The following is an 18,670-nucleotide window of genomic DNA, read 5'->3' on the forward strand; positions in this document are numbered from 1 at the left end:
TGGTCGTCGTTCGGGTTGATCAGTATACCACAAATGGACACGCATAAGATAGAATAATAAACTAAGTACTGTGTGTAAGATGCATCTTAGCACAGCGACAAACTACCCTGATGGAAAGAACTAAGTTGTACGGATTTTTGAAGCCTCATGGCCTGTCATAACCAAGCAATATTAGAACGATGGAGCACGATTGATTCAGGTATAACTGTTGAAATTTATCAAATGTTCCGTTAAGTGACTCGGGTCGAGGGTGGTAAGGAATAAAATGAACTTGAATACATAAAAACGAGACCTATGACATTCTAATAATGAGAAAAGCGATAACATGAAATGCAAATTCGAAAGTTTAGTGGATATATTAAAGAGCTTTCAAAAATCAGCTCTACATAGGCCCGTGCGGCTACAGCCAACAATCACGAGGTTGAAATTTTAAAACTCTGGAAAACTGTGATTTTATTTACAGACAGCGGTATCACATAAATAAATGTTAAGGACCTACAATGCTGTTTGTACGGAAATAAGTTGAACTCTCTTCTGCGAATTACATTAATATTGCTAGACATGTCCGTACAGTTAAACATGACAGTATGACAGAAGAGGCTGAGGTAACCTCGAGTCTGAAATGTTTCGTAGATCTCCTATATATGTACATGAAAGCTTCCAAATAAAAAAAAAATCTATACATGAAATCTTCCCAAAATCACGTCTCGATATGACCCATCGTTGCATCGTATTACCGACATATGAAAATTAACAATTTATAGCTCAGCAACACCAGTAAACTCTTAGAGCTTAAAGCTATTAACCAAGATTTGTTTTTTACACTGCCGATACCGATACCGCGAAAAAGACCGTGGGTAATTTAAACGTTGTTCATATTCCTTTTTTCCAGATGAGTATGTCTATTGTTTTACTGAATAGAGCAAGCAACTCATGTCTGTCTTATTGGAATTTGAACAAGAGATTTTACGGAATTTCAACACGCAGAATAGAAGTTTCACACTAGAAGTTTTGCCAGGTGTTACGAACCAATATGTTCAAAGCTCTGTCGAAATAGCTGCAGGCGAATTTAGGTTTAGCAGTGGCAAAGTGAGCGGTGGTAAACAAGGACGCAAGCGGTTGCAGGTAAAATGAACGAAGGTTGACTTGGTTAGACTAGACTAGAGCATTCAAAGTAATACAAATGAAATTTTCGTTTATTTTATAAATTTGTACGTTGAGGAGAGCCTAGTTATGTTAGGTAAGTCTACTACACACAAAAATTTTTAGGTAGCCGAGCACTAACCAGTCATTAACACTGCACTTTTCAGTGACCGTGAGAAGTTCTCTCATGAACTATTTTTGACTAGAGAGGTTCATACAGAAGTCTACGAGCATTGGTGTTCAACGATGTTGGCACAGTTTGTCAAGGAGACCACGTCAGTCTCACTATGATGAAAACGCGTAGTCACGATCGATCACCAAACGCTCGAGAATGAACGCATCATTCGAGTAATTAGATAAATGGAAACTAGAGTCTCATTCTCTCACACGATTACTCATGAACTGATGAACTGGATCTCCTACACTTTGGGGTCGGGTGGGTCAGGAGCAGGAACACTGGTCTGAGCACCATCGTCCGGATTTGAGTTTCCCATGAGCTTCTGGGAGGTTTTCTCGTAGACTACAAACGTGATGGCTGTGGCGGGGACAACTCGCAGCAAGTTAGGTGCGAGGCCTCGGTAGAACCCCTTAGCTCCGTGATGCCTGCGAAATTGATAGACGAATTGAACTATTTAATACTGAAAAGGTTGTATAAATACTATGTAACATTGATGTGTCTATTAAATGTTGCTAAGCAGAATGAGAGTTCTATTTTGATAAAAAAATAAAAACAAAGATAATACTTCGAAAAAATTATAAAAAACGGACCAAACGGTTTCAATTTAAAATTAGATCAGCGTCTCGGGAAAACAACACACGATTGATGATCAATTTATGAACTGTCGGTATTTTTAATACGCTCATTTGTATGACACAGGTACATACAGAATTGATATGACATCTTAGGACTTGAAAGCTAAAATGAGAGCTCAGTAAGTCCAGTTCTCATCAATAACACAAATACAAGGGTATTTAAACACGCGAGTTCTTGAGACTATGAGCGTTGACCAAAGACAGCTCGAACAGCATAATGATTCACAAGACACGCTTATGGCCCGAGTCTCGAAGCAATTCCTTCCTCAACGACCGACCAATTTTTATTACTAATTGAAAGGCACTGGTGATTATTTACAATTTAATTATTTTGATTTGCAAGGCATTCATGTGTGAATTTTAGCTGTAACCAACACGTAAAGAAGAGAAGACTTTCAGAAATGAGTTGGATTAAGAAATTAGTAAATCAATATTATTTAAACAAGTTGAGAGGTGTTAACGCAACATGTTGCGCCACTCACCGAACCGAGTAAAGCGTTGCCAGAGAAGGCTATACCCGATGGAAGCGCCTTTGGCGTTGCCTTAGAAGACTTCAGCTCTCGATAAACTTTCCAAAGCAAGATTGTCTGAATGGGATTAAAATGGTTCCCAAATAATCATGGCTCGAAGGGGACAATAGTGTCAAGGACACTAAAGGAATCGTTATGGTTCAGATTCAGGGATGTAGAACACATTGATTGCGGACATTTCTCCGAAATAGTTAGAACTTTACTATCGAAAAATTCCAATCGTATTTGTTCCACCAACAGTAACGCAGCTGGGAAAGAATAGGCAAACAAAGAAGTGACAGTGTATTCTAATGCGGCGATTAAGGACGTCCTGAGAGGATTGGCTATAGAAAGATTAACATCGAACCGTGGCGAGGAAGGAGATGCCTGGAGATTACTCAACAAAAACCTGAGTTAAATCCATTGGATGCATTTCGACGTAAAACAATAATGCATTTTATTTAGAAATTGGCGTCGTTTCAACATTTCAAACAAACGCAGACACTCATGGGACGTTAATACCAGCCTCATTCATATCAAAATTGTACGTAATACGAATTCAGATAGCAAGAATTCGAAAAACATATACCATGAAAGAATTACAGCAAGGAATTGTTGATCAAGCTGCATAGTAATGCACACAAGATATTCAAAGGAGGAGGAAATTTTTTTAGAGTATTCTACGTTTTAATGTATTCATCTTGCAATAAAGAAGAAAATTATATAAAGTTGACGTCAATTGAATTATAACGCTTTACCATGAGTAAATCAGTATCATTCATGATCTCATAAGTTTCTTACATTTGGTCACTGGAAATTCTGTTCATGAAATTAAAACAGATCAGGCAATATTTGCTCTGTAGCAAATGGTTAATCGCAGAAAGGTGTCATATCGGAAGACATTTCATTGATGTGATAAATCTATACCTCTGTCAATTTCAACTTGCTTCTTTAGGTCAGCAAGTAAAGAGATAAACGTACTTCGCAAAATTTATATTCAACATTTTTCGAAAAATTATTGAATTCTACACGATGGAGGAATTACATTCCTTGGGAGCAAGAAATGATACTTAACTTCGAAGATTATGTTTTCGATACACATAATTCCAAACTTAATATGTTCCAATGAATTATTAACTTAGTATTAAAATCTCAATTCCTTAATATTACGGCCTTAAATTACCTATTAAGCCTAGTCTTCCAAAGCCAATAATAGTGGCGAAGTCGGTGCCTAGCAGAGGGAATTTTAGCTGTGCATCGTTCATCAGTCATTGCTCCCACAATTCACTCCAAGTCAGAAAAGCTTTTATTTATGAAATATATTCCAAGATCTGGCCAAATAATAAATAGCTGTTCGATACTCTATTGTACTATTATTGGAGGGGGTTTGATACTTTGTTGTACTACATTTAGAAACATTTTACGACATACTAGTTTGCGTGAGACAAAACACGAAGAAACGATTACAAATAAAGTAGGAACATTATAAGGAAAAATAAGGGATGGTGAGTTGCCGCAAGAAGGAAGAATATCAAAAAGTTGTAACGATAATAAATGCTACCACATCACACGTGCACCAAATCGTCCCAGGGTTTGTTTCTCGTTTCCAGTTGACTTGGGAAAAGTGTAACCAAGCTGTGCACGCTCGCTGTTCTTTAATTGTTGTAAAAATGTGGTTACGATGAAATCATTCACGATTCCTCATTGAAAAAACAATATTTTATACAGAGAAAGACAGGAACAAAATTTTGTAGCAACATGTCACGTTAACAGATAATTTTGAAATTAACAAGATTACAGTTTGTCTCAACAACATAAATTTGCGAAAGTCTCACTGAAAATTTTTCTGAAAATCGGCCATGGACGCCGACCGAAAAATAAACATTAGACAGCCTTCATTTTTCGATAACTAAATGGCAGTGCTAATCTCGCTTCTTCTGTCTTCTGAAACGTTATTTGAATGGAATTGATACGTTTGCATGCACAGTATTTTCTACATAAAAAACTCAATGACATTTATTTATACGTCTCTGGACACATTTTTTCACGTATGTTTAGGTATGTTTATGAATATAAAGCTTATTAGTCAGAAGGAACAATATTCTCATAGATGATGAAGACGAGACAAATGTTGGGCACGACATGGAGCAGATAAGGCGTCAAGCCAGCATAGAAGCCGCGCAGGCCTTCGCACCTCCACGTGAAGCGGATGCAGGCCCTCAGGTTAGCGTAGTCGGCGTGCTGGTCCTGCATGCGGGCACGCAGCACCTGGTACGGGTACGTCGTCACCGCAGCGAACAGCTTCGACAGCGCCGCGCACGCCAGGTACTCGCTCGTGTCCTGCAACGTAGGGGCCTTAGTCTGGCTTACTGTTATTGGGACTGTGCCGCAACACATGCTACGAGTACGTCGGGCCCGCAACACTTAAATTTATGCCGGGCCTGCAACACTTAAATTTATGCCACGCCTGCAACACTTACAACTAAATGTACGTCGGGGCCGCAATACCTGATACTGGTACGTCAGGGCAGCAGAAAACAGCACAGAAAGACACTCGCTAGCATGCGTCAGGTTTGATATTTAATTTCAGCATTTACAAATCAAACCCCTAAAAGCTAAAAAATTTCGTAGAGATTGTGCATCTACTAATACTTATAGAAAGGATATTCTTTTCATTGCAATCAAGTGCCGCACTAGCACCATCCCAACCACCAGAAGAATCGCATCAATACAAACTGTAGCGATTTTCTTGTGGTGTTCATATTCGGAAAATGTCATTCAAGCCGCACATAAAACCACCGCAATTTGTCAATCTTAAGTCACACTATATATGAATACTTGAATATCTATTCCAAGAAGCGTCTTCGAACATTTATCAAGTCTCTTTAACATAAAAAAGGTAATAAGTAAGCGTAAGTATACTTGACTTAGTATCCTGGCATTCACCTTGAAAGCGAACAGCAATTAATTCAAGGCAAGGTGAAATCGATTCTAATATCAATCATTTCAGAAAGTCATGGTAAGATTTGCACGTCACACGACTAACCAGCTTTGCTGAGGGAGGCCTGTTGAAGTGGGAGTTGTATGTAAGCTTGAGCTCTTCGTAGGCCATGAACTGCAGAGCGCCGTGACTTACGCCGAATAGACCGGGCACCAAACCCTGAACACAGACCTCACATTAACTTCATTTTGCACAGACTTTATTAATTTCCATAAGATAAATTTTTCTATCAAGAACCATTCATAAATTATGTAAAAATAGGTAAGGGGGAAAAGCGAGTCATAGGCTGAACATCGCAGTGCATAGGAATTTCCTGATGTGTTAGGGAAAAGCGAAAGAGCTAAGCTGAACATTTACCTTGTATAGTCCCTTAATGCCTTCCATTCTGTAGGTTTTGCTGAGCGCATCAACCATGCCATTGTAACGAAGACTGTTGCTGGTGCTGCCAACATTGTCGTACTGCAGACACAACCTGCATGTACAATCTAAATTATTAACTAAATTATGTCACCGCTTAGCGAAAATAACACACGAAATAAAGTTCATACGTAGCTCAACAAGAATGTCAATGCAATGACAGAAAGCAATGACGTCATAGCAAAGCTCTGACGTTAGTATGTGCGCAATTCTCGGAAGAAGGTACGCAGAAGCTTGCCTGGTTTTGACGACCCAGATGGGATTGGTGAGCAAGAGAGTTGCCACGCCAGCCTGAGCAGCTGCGAGCATATGCATGCCGGGTCCCAGCTGAACCCTGCCATGACGGGACTGGTACTCGCTCTTCACCATGTTGTAGCTGCACGTAAGTTACGAGGTGAAAATACAAGAAACATTCTTAAAACAAGCACAGTTACGTCAGACTGATACTCGCTCTTCACCATGTTGTAGCTGCACGTAAGTTACGTGGTAAGGATACAAGAAACGTTCTTAAAACAAGCACAGTTACGTCAGACTAGTACTCGCTCTTAACCATGTTGTAGCTGCACGTAAGTTACGAGGTGGGAATACAAGAAACATTCTTAAAGCAAGCACAGTTACGTCAGACTAGTACTCGCTCTTCACTATATTGTAGCTGCACGCAAGTTACGAGGTGAGAATACAAGAAACGTTCTTAAAACAAGCACAGTTACGTCATAGTCCTTCGGAGCAGCCATTCTTGCACAAAATGCTTATCAATGAACGCGACGGCAAAATATCAAGATAATTACATAAGCCCACAGAGTCAGAAACACTAATGAAGGTTATGAAAGCAACGAAGAGAAGAGCCCTATTTTGTCAAAACAATTGTGGTGGGCATTTAAAAGATATTATATTTAAAAACTAGGATACAATATTACCATAATAATGTTCTTTCAAATAAAACAAGTTTCAACTTCATAACGTTCTTAGTTTTTTATTTATTAACAAATTAAAAGGGTTACTTAATCCTGAAACACCCTGTACATAACAATGGCGCGCCAGTTCCAAGAAAAGAAAAGCCTTCAGAGAATGAAGCGCTTTTTTATCGTACCATGGAAGTCCATGCGCTAGTCGAAATAACCTTGTTCCGTTTGGGGCCTCTAATGGTTGACCATGAACAGTTCCCATGAAATAATGGTTGGCCATGAACAGTTCCGTCACACTTGCTACTCAGCCCATTGCCTCCAGCGGTCAATAATATAATCAGAAACAAGAGCATGTAAACATGGAAGCTGCTGCATATTCGTTCTTGTACAAATTCTATGGACGGCATGGGAATGTTTATAACACATTTATTCTCAGATAAACCTTTCCTTTCATTTCGCAATAAACGTGTGAAAAATAAGGTAATCCGACAACTCAGGACGCTCGCATATACATATTTATAAATTTTGTACGTCTTCTATGATAAGTACAACGCAATCGAGGCAGTTTCTGGCAACGGCACAAAAGCATTCATCCGCACATGGAACTAGTCGCGAAGGTCACACTTAGAACTTGAGGCCATGAGACAATGTAGACAAGACAGCCTCGATCAGCTTGTCAATAATGTACACGTTGAAACAATATACAAAAGGTCATTGAAAATGGATCAGAGAAGTGTAACTGTGAAGAACAGGTTCTAGTTTATCTATTTGTTTTCCGAACGTATAAGAACATTTGGAAGACACGTACAAGTTTCCTAAAGCTGAAAGCTGCACGAGCGCGCTAGGGAGTAAAGGCATCACGCAAGGCTGGATTGCATTGCGTCAGAGAAGAAAAGCAACGCTCTGGCATTCAACTAAATTCAGTCGTTAGCGTAATGAAAAGAATAGTTTAGAGAATACGAAAAATAAGATGAAGTATATGGCATTTCAAATGAAAAGTAGAAAGAAATAAAAATAAACTTTTGGGTTTAGTTCAGTGCCTGGCGCTGTCAGTCGTAGAGACGCGAGCAGGGGAAAAATATTGTGATTTCCTTGTAATGGCTTCGTGTTTTAAAGATCATTGGGCATTGAACGAATTGCTGCAATAGTTAAAGATTAAAATTCGATGAAGAAATCTTCAGTGAATTAGATTAATCAGAACGCAACTCATAACGTGGCTTGGGCCGCTTGGCAAGCCTACAAATCATCGCCGAATCCAGGCGTCATAGGATCTTCTCACTTGCAACAATCGGCCGTTTGTTGCATTAATGCATCTTGAGTAATTGGTTATGGTACTTGACAGACTGTACTCTAAGTCTGCATATTGCTATACCATGCACTCTAAAACCAATATCGTAACTAGCAACAGAGTCACTTGAGAACTTGAGTAACGAGTTAATTGAGGGCAAATGTAGAAAGCTTTATCGGAATATTTCCTCAAAGAATAAGTAAGCCCATGCCAAAAAATATCTCCGTCTAGATTGATTGCACTGAAACGTAAACGGCTGGAAAAATATTGACAAAAATTTTGGAGGGCGAATACATGAGCGCGAGTTGGAGAATTTATAGGGAACAAGAAAAATCCAGGAAAATGAAATGTTCCTCGAAAGTGTGCTGGGACTCGCGGCGGTCAGTACCAAGAATTACTGCGCGCCGAGACGTGGACAATAACCGTGTTTTTCTATAGCACCAGCCCTCGCCACGCGTTACGCACGCGGGCAGCAGCTGATCGTACGCATGCAGACAGCGGCTGATCCCTTCAGTTCATGCGCGCTGAGCTTTAAACTGAAGCAAGGATATTGCATCAGCTTTACGACAACAGCAAGCCAAGAATAGCGCTCAATAGTGCGCATTCTTCTATTGCGTCTATCGCAACTATAAACATTAATCATTCATGTATAATACAGGTCTTCGTGTTGTCAGATTGTATTGAATAAACTTCTACGGCTATTAATTCAAGTAAATAATTAATTTTAGATCGATCAGGTAAAACGGACATATTTTAGCTCTCAGTAGCATAGGGGAAATCAATTAACGGAAAAGTCATACTGTGACAGATGGAAGAAACACACGGTAAGTCAATGAACGTAAAACTAATCTTGAAAACGAAGCATCTTCAGACATTTACCACTATCTCAGGAAACGCACTGAGCCAGAGTTCCCATCTTCGAGCTCAGAAGAGATAAAAAGCAAATGCTAAGCAAATTAGTAATAAATTAAAATGAAAGACTACAAATTTAAATGAAGCGTGGCAGCAGGCACATCTTGACACTATATGAAGCGTGGCAGCAGGCACATCTTGACACTATATGAAGCGTGGCAGCAGGCACATCTTGACGCTAAATGAAGCGTGGCAACAGGCACATCTTGACGCTAAATGAAGCGTGGCAGCAGAAAATTCCTCAGATTAAAGCGTTAGGTTATAATGATATTCAATAGAAAGTACGCCAGGGGATATGAAACACAATGAAAAAAATACTATTAGATATTAAAATGTTTAGCAGTGAGTAGTTAGTACTTCGAGAGCGCAAGGTCCGTCTATTACATTCCTCCACAAACTGACATACTTAAGCCCTTTATCAGCAGACACCAGACAGATAAACAAACTGGGGACGCAGCGTATTCATATTCAATAAATAGATCGCACAACATAGCTAAAATTTATCTATCGTTATGGCGTTGCGGGGAAATCTTATTGTCCGGAAGACGAAAGAAATACATCACTAACGCAGTGAAAAATAGACTTTACTAAATATGCTCATTGAAGGAGTTACAGAGCTCATTTATTTTGACAAATTGCAGACGTTTTTACTTCCCGGATATTTTGGCCGAGGATAGAGTACAACCTGACGCGAGAACAGAAGGAAGTTTTAAGCAAGCACTTTTTGGCCCCAAATTGGCATGACGTACAACGCACGAACTCCAAATACAGGAGTACGTACAGCGTATAATGATGTCTGTAGATGCCCCGACTCGTTCCGAAGACATTCTGAAAACAGTGCCCATTTCCTGGAACAAAATTACGAGCAGCTCGCAGAAGCGGGTAAAATTAGGGAAGAGATTGTATGGCGGCCGATCCCTTCACTCCCATCGATGCTGTTCCATGCCGTTGAAGTGAAGAAAAAATGACAATGCCAGATGAACTGCACCCATACCATTGAACTACCGGTAATTCAAAGAGACCGAAAATACAGATCGAAAATAACAATTCTACAATAAGATTTATACAGTTTATGGAAGGTAGCTAGTAAAGTACCTTAGTAAATTAAAGAATCCACGAATCGATTGCATAGAGACAATTTTGTTGCTCCCATTAGAAATTAAGAAAAAGTTATTTTTTCCAAACTATCAATAATTAAAGAAATAAAATGAAAATATTCGCGTAAAAAATTGAACATATATGTCACACTATTTTGTCAGCTCCACATCTTTGGACTTTCGACCCGCGCTTGGCAGACGGATCACAAACAGTCATTGACGATAAATGCAAGCTCTACATAATAATTTATCAAGAAAATATCGTAAGGTCGTATACTGCTCACGAGTGACAGATAGGCTGTAGTTGACCTAGACAGACCAATTCTCGCCTCCATACCATATCATGAAAGCGTCACATGGCTCGTTTCTTCCGCACCAGTATCAGTATGTATATTATTACGCAGAACTCTCACAGACACGCCAGCGTCATCTACGACGAATTCTTCGTTTGTTCGATAAATAAATAACTGCAAAAGTTTAAGCGCGAAAAACATAAATTACGTGAAAAGTTTTAAAGAAATGAGGCGGGACCCGCAGAGAGGCCATTTATTTACCGCCATTTCCACCATTATACGTCACCGTGGTGTATAATGGCTAGAAAGCCATTGTCATGTTCGGAGAAAACGTTCGAGATGTGACAGTACCAATTTTGCCAAGTTTTTACTGGGTATTTCGATTCAGTACCTAATAGCACAACCATCTTATTTGTTGTTCGCTTAGTATAATATTCATCTTTGATATAACATTAAATTGTCTTTGGTCACTTGATTTTTTCTGTTCCTTTTTGCAATGAAACAAATAGTTGCTTAAAGAATGGAAGTAAAGTAAAGGAGAGTCAAGCATCTCTCAATGAACTTTGATTAAGCGACCTCACTTAAACAAATAACGCGCCCGTCCATGTTCCTCGATGTTTTCTTAGTTTGCTCATTTCAACCATTCCATAGTTCATTTCTCTGATCCTTCCTTTATACTTCACACTGTCACCGAGTGTTATGAGGAACATCCGTCGTAAATAAACTAATTTTTTGCACGTTTCAACTTCCACGAATAAAAATAGTAGAACAACTTCCAGCTTAAAATTAGCGGTTCCTGTCTTAAAATATAACAAGTAGGAGACAAGTTCATGATACCAGTTGTCACTGTAAATAGACCTTACAGAGCAACAGTTGAGACAATAACCCATGTGCAGTAATAGTAAATTTCAACATATACGGCGACTTCGATCGCTATTTAGTTAGATTCTTGGTAATTTGAATTTATTTGAAGGCATGCAATGCCAAACATTAAACTCCATTATCCTGTGATAACAGTTTTTTTATTTAAATATTTTCAGCGTCGAGAAAATTGAAATACGTTCACATGAACACCAGAGTCGGAGGACGTGCTAACCTTTGCATGATCACATAATAATGATATATTATTACTCGCATCATCATCAAACTCTATGACGACTATTTGGGATGATCGTTTGGAACACATTTGACCCGATCATTTGGAATACTTCTTACTGCTCCTAGGAAACAAGCTGATGCATATGAAGTGACGACACTGCGGCATTATTATATTAAATGCTGGGTACTAATATAAGGCTGGATAATATTAAAGGTATTATATAAAGGCACTGTACTGCCCATCGTGAGGGAAACTCATCTGCCGGCGCACGCATCAGCACGCTCGCACATTATTTATTAAATTCTTATGAAACTAAACGGGATTTTCTGGATAAATGAAGGCCACTAAGTTCGATAGCCACTGCAAGCTTTGCATCTTACATGGAGCAGCTGTCATCAACTCATCCATAATCTGGTGGGAACGTTCTATCTTTATTTCTTAAATTGAAATTAGTCATAACGGACTTATCCTCATGTGAAAGCTGATGAATTACGCATATAATTTGAAACGAGCACAATAATAATACAATAAGCGTAATTCAGAGTTACTCAAAATTAAAATATTTTACCTGAAAAGCGTTAACTGGCTGGAACTACCTTACAGGTCATGAGGTAGCATTACCTTTGTGCATTTTATTGCGAAGAAAAATTGCGTTAGAGCCAGCCAGCTGACAATGTTTTATTCAGTAACATTTTTGAAAATGGAACTGAACTCTGAATCTTTTTTCCGGGCAGGGTTTCGGACCGGTACGATTGCATGAGACGTAAGCTGCCCTCAGATACCGCGCGGGTTTCAGAAGACATGATTCTAATTAACGTTCATGTGCGCCGTGCGGCACGCATCCTAGCCCAGATAAAGTTTCAACTGCAAGTGTAGCGTACGAACATGACACCGGGGAGAGTTCATCGAGATGTGGGACGAACGATGAAAGCTTCCCTAGCAACGCGGACTAAAAATAGGCATGCAACAACGAGCAATTTCAGGATTTTCTACTTAGATACTCACTATTATTAATTATGTACCACTACGTCCTGGAGAAATACATTTCGTGGTACGTAAATATACCACTTCGGAGTCAACATGTTAAAGAAGTTAGTCGTTCAATGTATTCAATTCCACATGCTAGATATCCGCACGTCAGAAATAACCATTTAATGTGTTGTTTTCAAAGAGGATAGCCTCAAGTGGAAGGTAACGGGAAGCAGAAGGTTTATAATCGAATCAGCTAAGGAGTGCTACGTTCGATGAATGTTGGATAGAATTTCCAAACCTGGAACAGCTTGTGAGCAAATACTACTCCCCTTTAAATCTTCAAAAGCATAATTAAAATGTTTTAAATGCTTAACATGACCTTCATGCGCAGATACGGACTAGTCGGGTAGCAACGGCAGCCGCGCTACGCGTCTCCCTATTGGTGGCGGAGAAGGGTGCGCCGCTGACGTCATCGCCTGTGACCAATAGAGAGCGAGCTTTCCAAGGAGAATGTCAGCCCAGCATTCGCTTGCTGATGGCGCAGGTAACGGAGAACACGTGCAAGCAACAACAGGAAGATATTCGAACGGACTAATAATTACGAAAGAGAAGAGCACATAAGGAAGTTATTCACTAGTATCTGTTTTTCTGTGTACAGTCATCGTCGAAAATACAAAGTGGAGACGCCGAGCATACGAATTCCTTACCATTTATCGGCAATTTTTCCCGAAAAGATAGCAGAACACGAGATAAATTGCAGGAAGAGTCTCATTGACAATATTTTCAAGACACGTATAACATTTTCATAAGAGAAGCAAGTTTACAACATTGCCGAATTGCACTCGACAAACGTGTCAATATTGAAGTAATAGCGAAATGAATTTCCTTAACAAAATTCGAAATTCAATGTGCGCCGAACATCAGTTGCTGGGGGAGAAAAAATGAAAATAATGCGATAACTTCTGGGGCAAGCCCCTTTCATCAGCGGCCTTTACGGGAAGCTGATCTTGCAATATTTGGGCAGAGCAAGAAATACATGCTGCATAATGCGAGGCGAAAACAATTGATCGCCATTGACCATTTTGAACAAATTAGAAATGGGTTCAAGGTGGAGAAAGGCAGTGTTATGTAGCACCAAACGAATTCAAAGTAACATTTCGGTCGCACCTTCGCAAGCCACATGTCAGAACGCACCGGGAGAATTCAGGTCGAAACACGAGAAGGAAACTAATTTATACTTGGTTACATGCAATCATTCAATATAACGAATAAATATGAATAGCGGTATTTCATTACGCAAACTCGACCCATTGCAAAAGAAACAACCTATATCCTAGCCAAGACGGCATTAGTCTCATCAGATCTAAAACGTAAGAAACACTATTGCAAGCTCGTTAAAAAAGAAATCTCACAGCACTGAGATATTGTCTGCTTTGTATTCAGATTAACCACCTCCATGTGACGTTTTCAAGTCAGACGTCCGGGATCATTTCCACTTAGAATACAGTGGGGGGAAATAAATATTCGTACGTACACTTGAAAAATCGTATTTTAATGTATGTAAGTACACAAACTTAACAGGAAAAGTGATTTAAATTATGTATAGAGACGCATAGTATTCAAAAATTCTATCAAAAGAAATTAAATCTCAATGCAACAAAAAACAATGCAACATGTTCACTTTTCGGGTGAAAAAAGTATTCGTACAAAACAATAAATCCGCATTATTTTAATTTAATACTTGGTTAGCAGCATCTGCAAATCATTGGTCGAGACGTATAGAAATAGACTGGTATCTGTTGAGCTGAATAAAGGGTATTCAACCAAGTATTAAATTAAAATAATGCGGATTTATTGTTTTGTACGAATACTTTTTTCACCCGAAGAAGTTAACATGTTGCATTAATTTTTGTTGCTTTGAGATTTAATTTCTATTGATGCTATTTTTGAATACAATGCGTCTCTATACATAATATAAATCACTTCTCCTGTTCAGTTTGTGTACTTACATACATTAAAATACGATTTTTCAAGTGTACGAATATTTATTTCCCCCCACTGTAAATGCTGTTCACGATAACGTATACAATCAGGTGATGCTACAAGACACGGAACGACGCCTTTCTGGACGACTGGCTATGACAGCGTAAAGGAGATTTGCACAAATGTTCGACAGGTTTATAAAAAATAGAGATAACAGGGTTAATTATCGTGCTTCATAGCACAACGACCAAGAAATCCCACTATAATTCTAGAAGCTACCACAAGAACTAATTAAAACAAAGTATAACCATAAACAAGGCGATGAAAAAATCCTTACGATTGCAGGCAAAACCTCCTCATGAAATCAATACGTATGGTAATGTGCGAGCTTAGAGGCCAATGAGAGAACAATAGTTACAATATTCTTAATTGTCAAAATTCTGTTCAATGCAATATGTAAGGCTATTGTGGTATTCTCGATTCGTGACTTGTGTTCAAAAGACCTCGATTTATTAAAATTGAAATTTATTTAAAAGAACGTCCAGACTAAAAACTCTTTCGTTTACCGCCATGTGTTTGAGTGACACCAGTTTTTGAGGCACAAGAAGTCCTAAACCCACACAATCCTATACATAACCTATAGATACACATACAAGACAAAGCATGACACTTACAAGAGAAAATACAGTCCCCAGGCTGCACCAGCTCCCCAAAGGTTGGGTGTAACGCCCTTGTAGAAGCCTCTCACTCCCTCAGTCCTCCATATGGCTGAAGTGGCATGACCGAGCCCCGTGTAGTGGGGCCTTTGCACGGCAGCGGCTGCTGCTGCAGCTGATAGTCCCGCTGAGGATATGCGTCCAGTGTCGGGCACTGTCAAAAAACCGTAAAATGATCTATAAAATATTTGATTACTTCAAATTACTTACAACCTATACTGTAAATTAGGCACACATCTATAAACAGTTGGATGGTGATCACTGAGCACGGCTCATCAATGGTACTAGACGTATGACTTTAACCAAGTTAACCTAAGCAATTTTTTTTCCAGGGCCAACCTCAATCATTTGTCAAATCAAATAGAGCAATATTTCAGCAGCTACATCTCATAATAGCAGCAACCAAGATGATGATACCAGGCATATTATAAGGGAAAATGGGCAAGCATTTACTAGTTTTAATGTCAGCCTCATCATTTTTGAACATTACACGGATGTGAGAATATTTACCAACATTCAAACAAATAATATCCCTTCCTACTTCTGGTCAACTAACTCAGGACTTTGGGGCAAAGCTATTTATCAACTCATCACTACAGGGATATCTGGGGCCGTATCGTTGTTCTTTTGTTGAAGGGTTTTGGAACCCAGGGATACCTCCAGGGTTTTGGAACCCAGGGATACCTCCAGGGTTTTGGAACCGAGGGATACCTCCAGGGTTTTGAAACCCAGGGATACCTCCAGGGTTTTGAAACCCAGGGATACCTCCAGGGTTTTGAAACCCAGGGATACCTCCAGGGTTTTGAAGTCCAAGGATAAATGCACTCTAGCTTGCTAGAGTGCACATAGCACCTGATTACTGATTGATTTGTGGGTTTAATTGAAAAATTGTCAGTGATTGTCAGTGAAGACCTAGTAACCTATTTTGATTCTACAGCCCCTGGAGACTAATTTATATGAAATTATTCTAATATCTGATGGAAGGTACTGACTGGAACAGTCCCATTTTCCTCTTTGGTCACAATTTGACACAATATATCTTCCATTGGCCTGAGAGTGTGCTAAGAAGAGATCAACACAAGTTAATGGACAATAAACTTAAACATAAAAAATGTATTCTTTAAAAATCTAGTACATATCATTTGCCAAGGATTCATAGCTTATTGGCTTTTGACCATAACATTTTTCTTCAACAAGAATACTTATCTTCATACAGGATATTTCATTCCATCTGAGAGTAGTTATTTTAATAAAATTAATTAAGTTCATTGCATGTTTAGTTCATTAAGTTCATTTGGTTTATATATATTGCCTTATGTAATAGCAAAATTTCTTACTATAGGCTTCAACTCCTATTTTGTCCAATTTTTGGTCCAAAAAATAAATGCCTATCTGCTTTTCTCTTCAAACTTTGTCTATTATTTTTTGTAAGAGCCTCAAATTTACACCATTTCTAGGCTTTGTATTGACCAACAATAAAATTCCAACAATATGTATTGACCAACAATCAAAACTCAATGTATATAAACTTGAAAGCTCCAGAGGTTTGGGAAAAGGATGGGGTGATGGGCAAAAAATTCCAACAATATGTATTGACCAACAATCAAAATTCAATGTATACAAACTCAAAATCTCCAGAGGTTTGGGAAAAGGATGGGGTGATGGGCACGAAAAAATGGTTTTATAAGTTTATTGTTCAAGATATATTACTCATCTGATGATTCTGATCTTTAAAAGATTTAGACAGACCAGATTAGCTTGGAGACCTGTTGTCTTCAATTTTATGTGTAGTACTAGTAGCAAAACAAGTTTTACATCTCAAGAAAACTGAACTTATGCCTTATGTCTCACTAAATGCATTATGCATTCAAACTGACCAACTAAAATTCTATTTTTTTTTATGAAAATATTTCAGCTGAAATTTTAAAATTTCATTGAATACACATTTACAGATTCAAGATTCAAACTATAATATTGGGCCCAGTTAACCCATTAATGAGAAATAACACCCCTTGTGCAGGTAAGGTGGACTGTGGTACTACCAAATTGATTCATTGCAAAACAAGTAAAATGGCACTTTGTTAACCAAAATCTTTAAAAATCACCCATTTCTACCTGCCATCTTTGAAAAATTCTGCCTAATACACCCGATTGGCCTCCAAGACTCTAACAAAAGTCAACTTAGTAGTTAGTACTTACTGTACTTAGGTTGCACTAATAGTTTAAATGTTAAGATTGATTCATTTGATTGGATTCACATAATATACTTTTTACTCTTATCTTATACATATAATAAAAATATAAAAAAATCAATTGTACCATCATTAACCTAAATTCTAAAAGTTATAAGTAAAAAATTTTTGCCAAAAATAGTTTTTAGCCAAGTTTAGCTTAACAATTGACAGCTTTATAAGAATAAGTTACACTTTGAACTTCATTTTAAGACCTGTCTCCAGCTCTCCATTAAAATTCACAGGATAAATTAAATTCACACATGATAAATCCACATTAAAAGTTACAAGGGCCACTGAGCCTGAGGCTGACAAATGACAATTGATTGATAGACAGATTCTGTCATACTGAGATAGAGTCTACAATCTACAGATTGGGCTGGCCATTCAATACACATCACAAATTTAAGGTTAAGATGGCAGATGGCGATGGGTAATGGAAAACTAGAAAAGACTTAAAGACATCAATTTCATATTTTCAATCTAAAGATCATACTTAACCATCACGCTAACACTAACAGTAACACTTGAAAAAGTTGAAAGTGAAACCTGTAACAGTAAGGCTGTAGCCTATAGCTAACTCGTACCTACTCGGTTGCTGCTCGGCTGCCGTTGGATAGGAATTCGTTTCAGATATATGTTATCTCAACCGAATTAAACTGTGCTCAGTCAACGAACATAACTAACAAAATTAAAAAAAAATAACAATCAATTGACGTTTCTCACCTGCAAATCGCACTTTGAGGAGGTCGAGCGGGTGAAGGATAAGTGTGGATGCAACTCCTCCAGATACTCCAGCAAGTAGGTGTTCATATCTAACCCCGGCTAAGAAACCCCTTGGAACCCCATTATTGGCTTTGGAAGACTGCATTATACCGTATCATCTACTACCGTATACCCGAAATTGATATAAAGTAAAACTAAATAGTCTGTTGTTCATCATAAACAGTCACAGTCGAACAACTTCGCATGAAGAAAAAGGAACTTCGGAATAGCTAACCTCACCATCTGATTGCTGATCGAGAACTGATGGTGGCACGAGGTTTCGCATGTATTTGAACCTGACTGTGACTGAGAATGCAGTTCGTAGTTGCAAGAAACTTTTATGATCGTTGTTATTGTAGAAATGAAAGCTGTCATTAAATTTACTTAAACTATTATTAAATTAAATTCAGTGATTGATTTCTAACTATATTTTGAATTGATATTTTTTTCACGCTAGGAAAATACGAAGAATCCTGTGCGTTGAAGTTATACATTTAGGAAGTAGTATGTAATTTTTCGATGAAAA

At 38.4% G+C, this 18,670-nt stretch overlaps 1 protein-coding gene across 1 annotated transcript; it reads right to left on the reverse strand.

Moving 5' to 3' along the window:
- Positions 1-440: 440 nt before the first annotated feature.
- On the reverse strand, positions 441-18,431 carry LOC108666377 (mitochondrial folate transporter/carrier). Its single transcript, XM_018153238.2, has 7 exons — positions 18,106-18,431; positions 15,107-15,302; positions 6,122-6,259; positions 5,824-5,938; positions 5,512-5,625; positions 4,660-4,805; positions 441-1,746 (listed from the first exon to the last, which is right to left on the reverse strand). The coding sequence occupies exons 1-7, from the start codon at positions 18,248-18,250 to the stop codon at positions 1,563-1,565; spliced, it is 1,038 nt and encodes a 345-aa protein (XP_018008727.1). The 5' UTR covers positions 18,251-18,431; the 3' UTR covers positions 441-1,562.
- Positions 18,432-18,670: the final 239 nt, after the last annotated feature.

Source organism: Hyalella azteca, unplaced genomic scaffold, assembly GCF_000764305.2.
Source record: "Hyalella azteca isolate HAZT.00-mixed unplaced genomic scaffold, Hazt_2.0.2 contig12949, whole genome shotgun sequence".
Classification (NCBI taxonomy): domain Eukaryota; kingdom Metazoa; phylum Arthropoda; class Malacostraca; order Amphipoda; family Hyalellidae; genus Hyalella; species Hyalella azteca.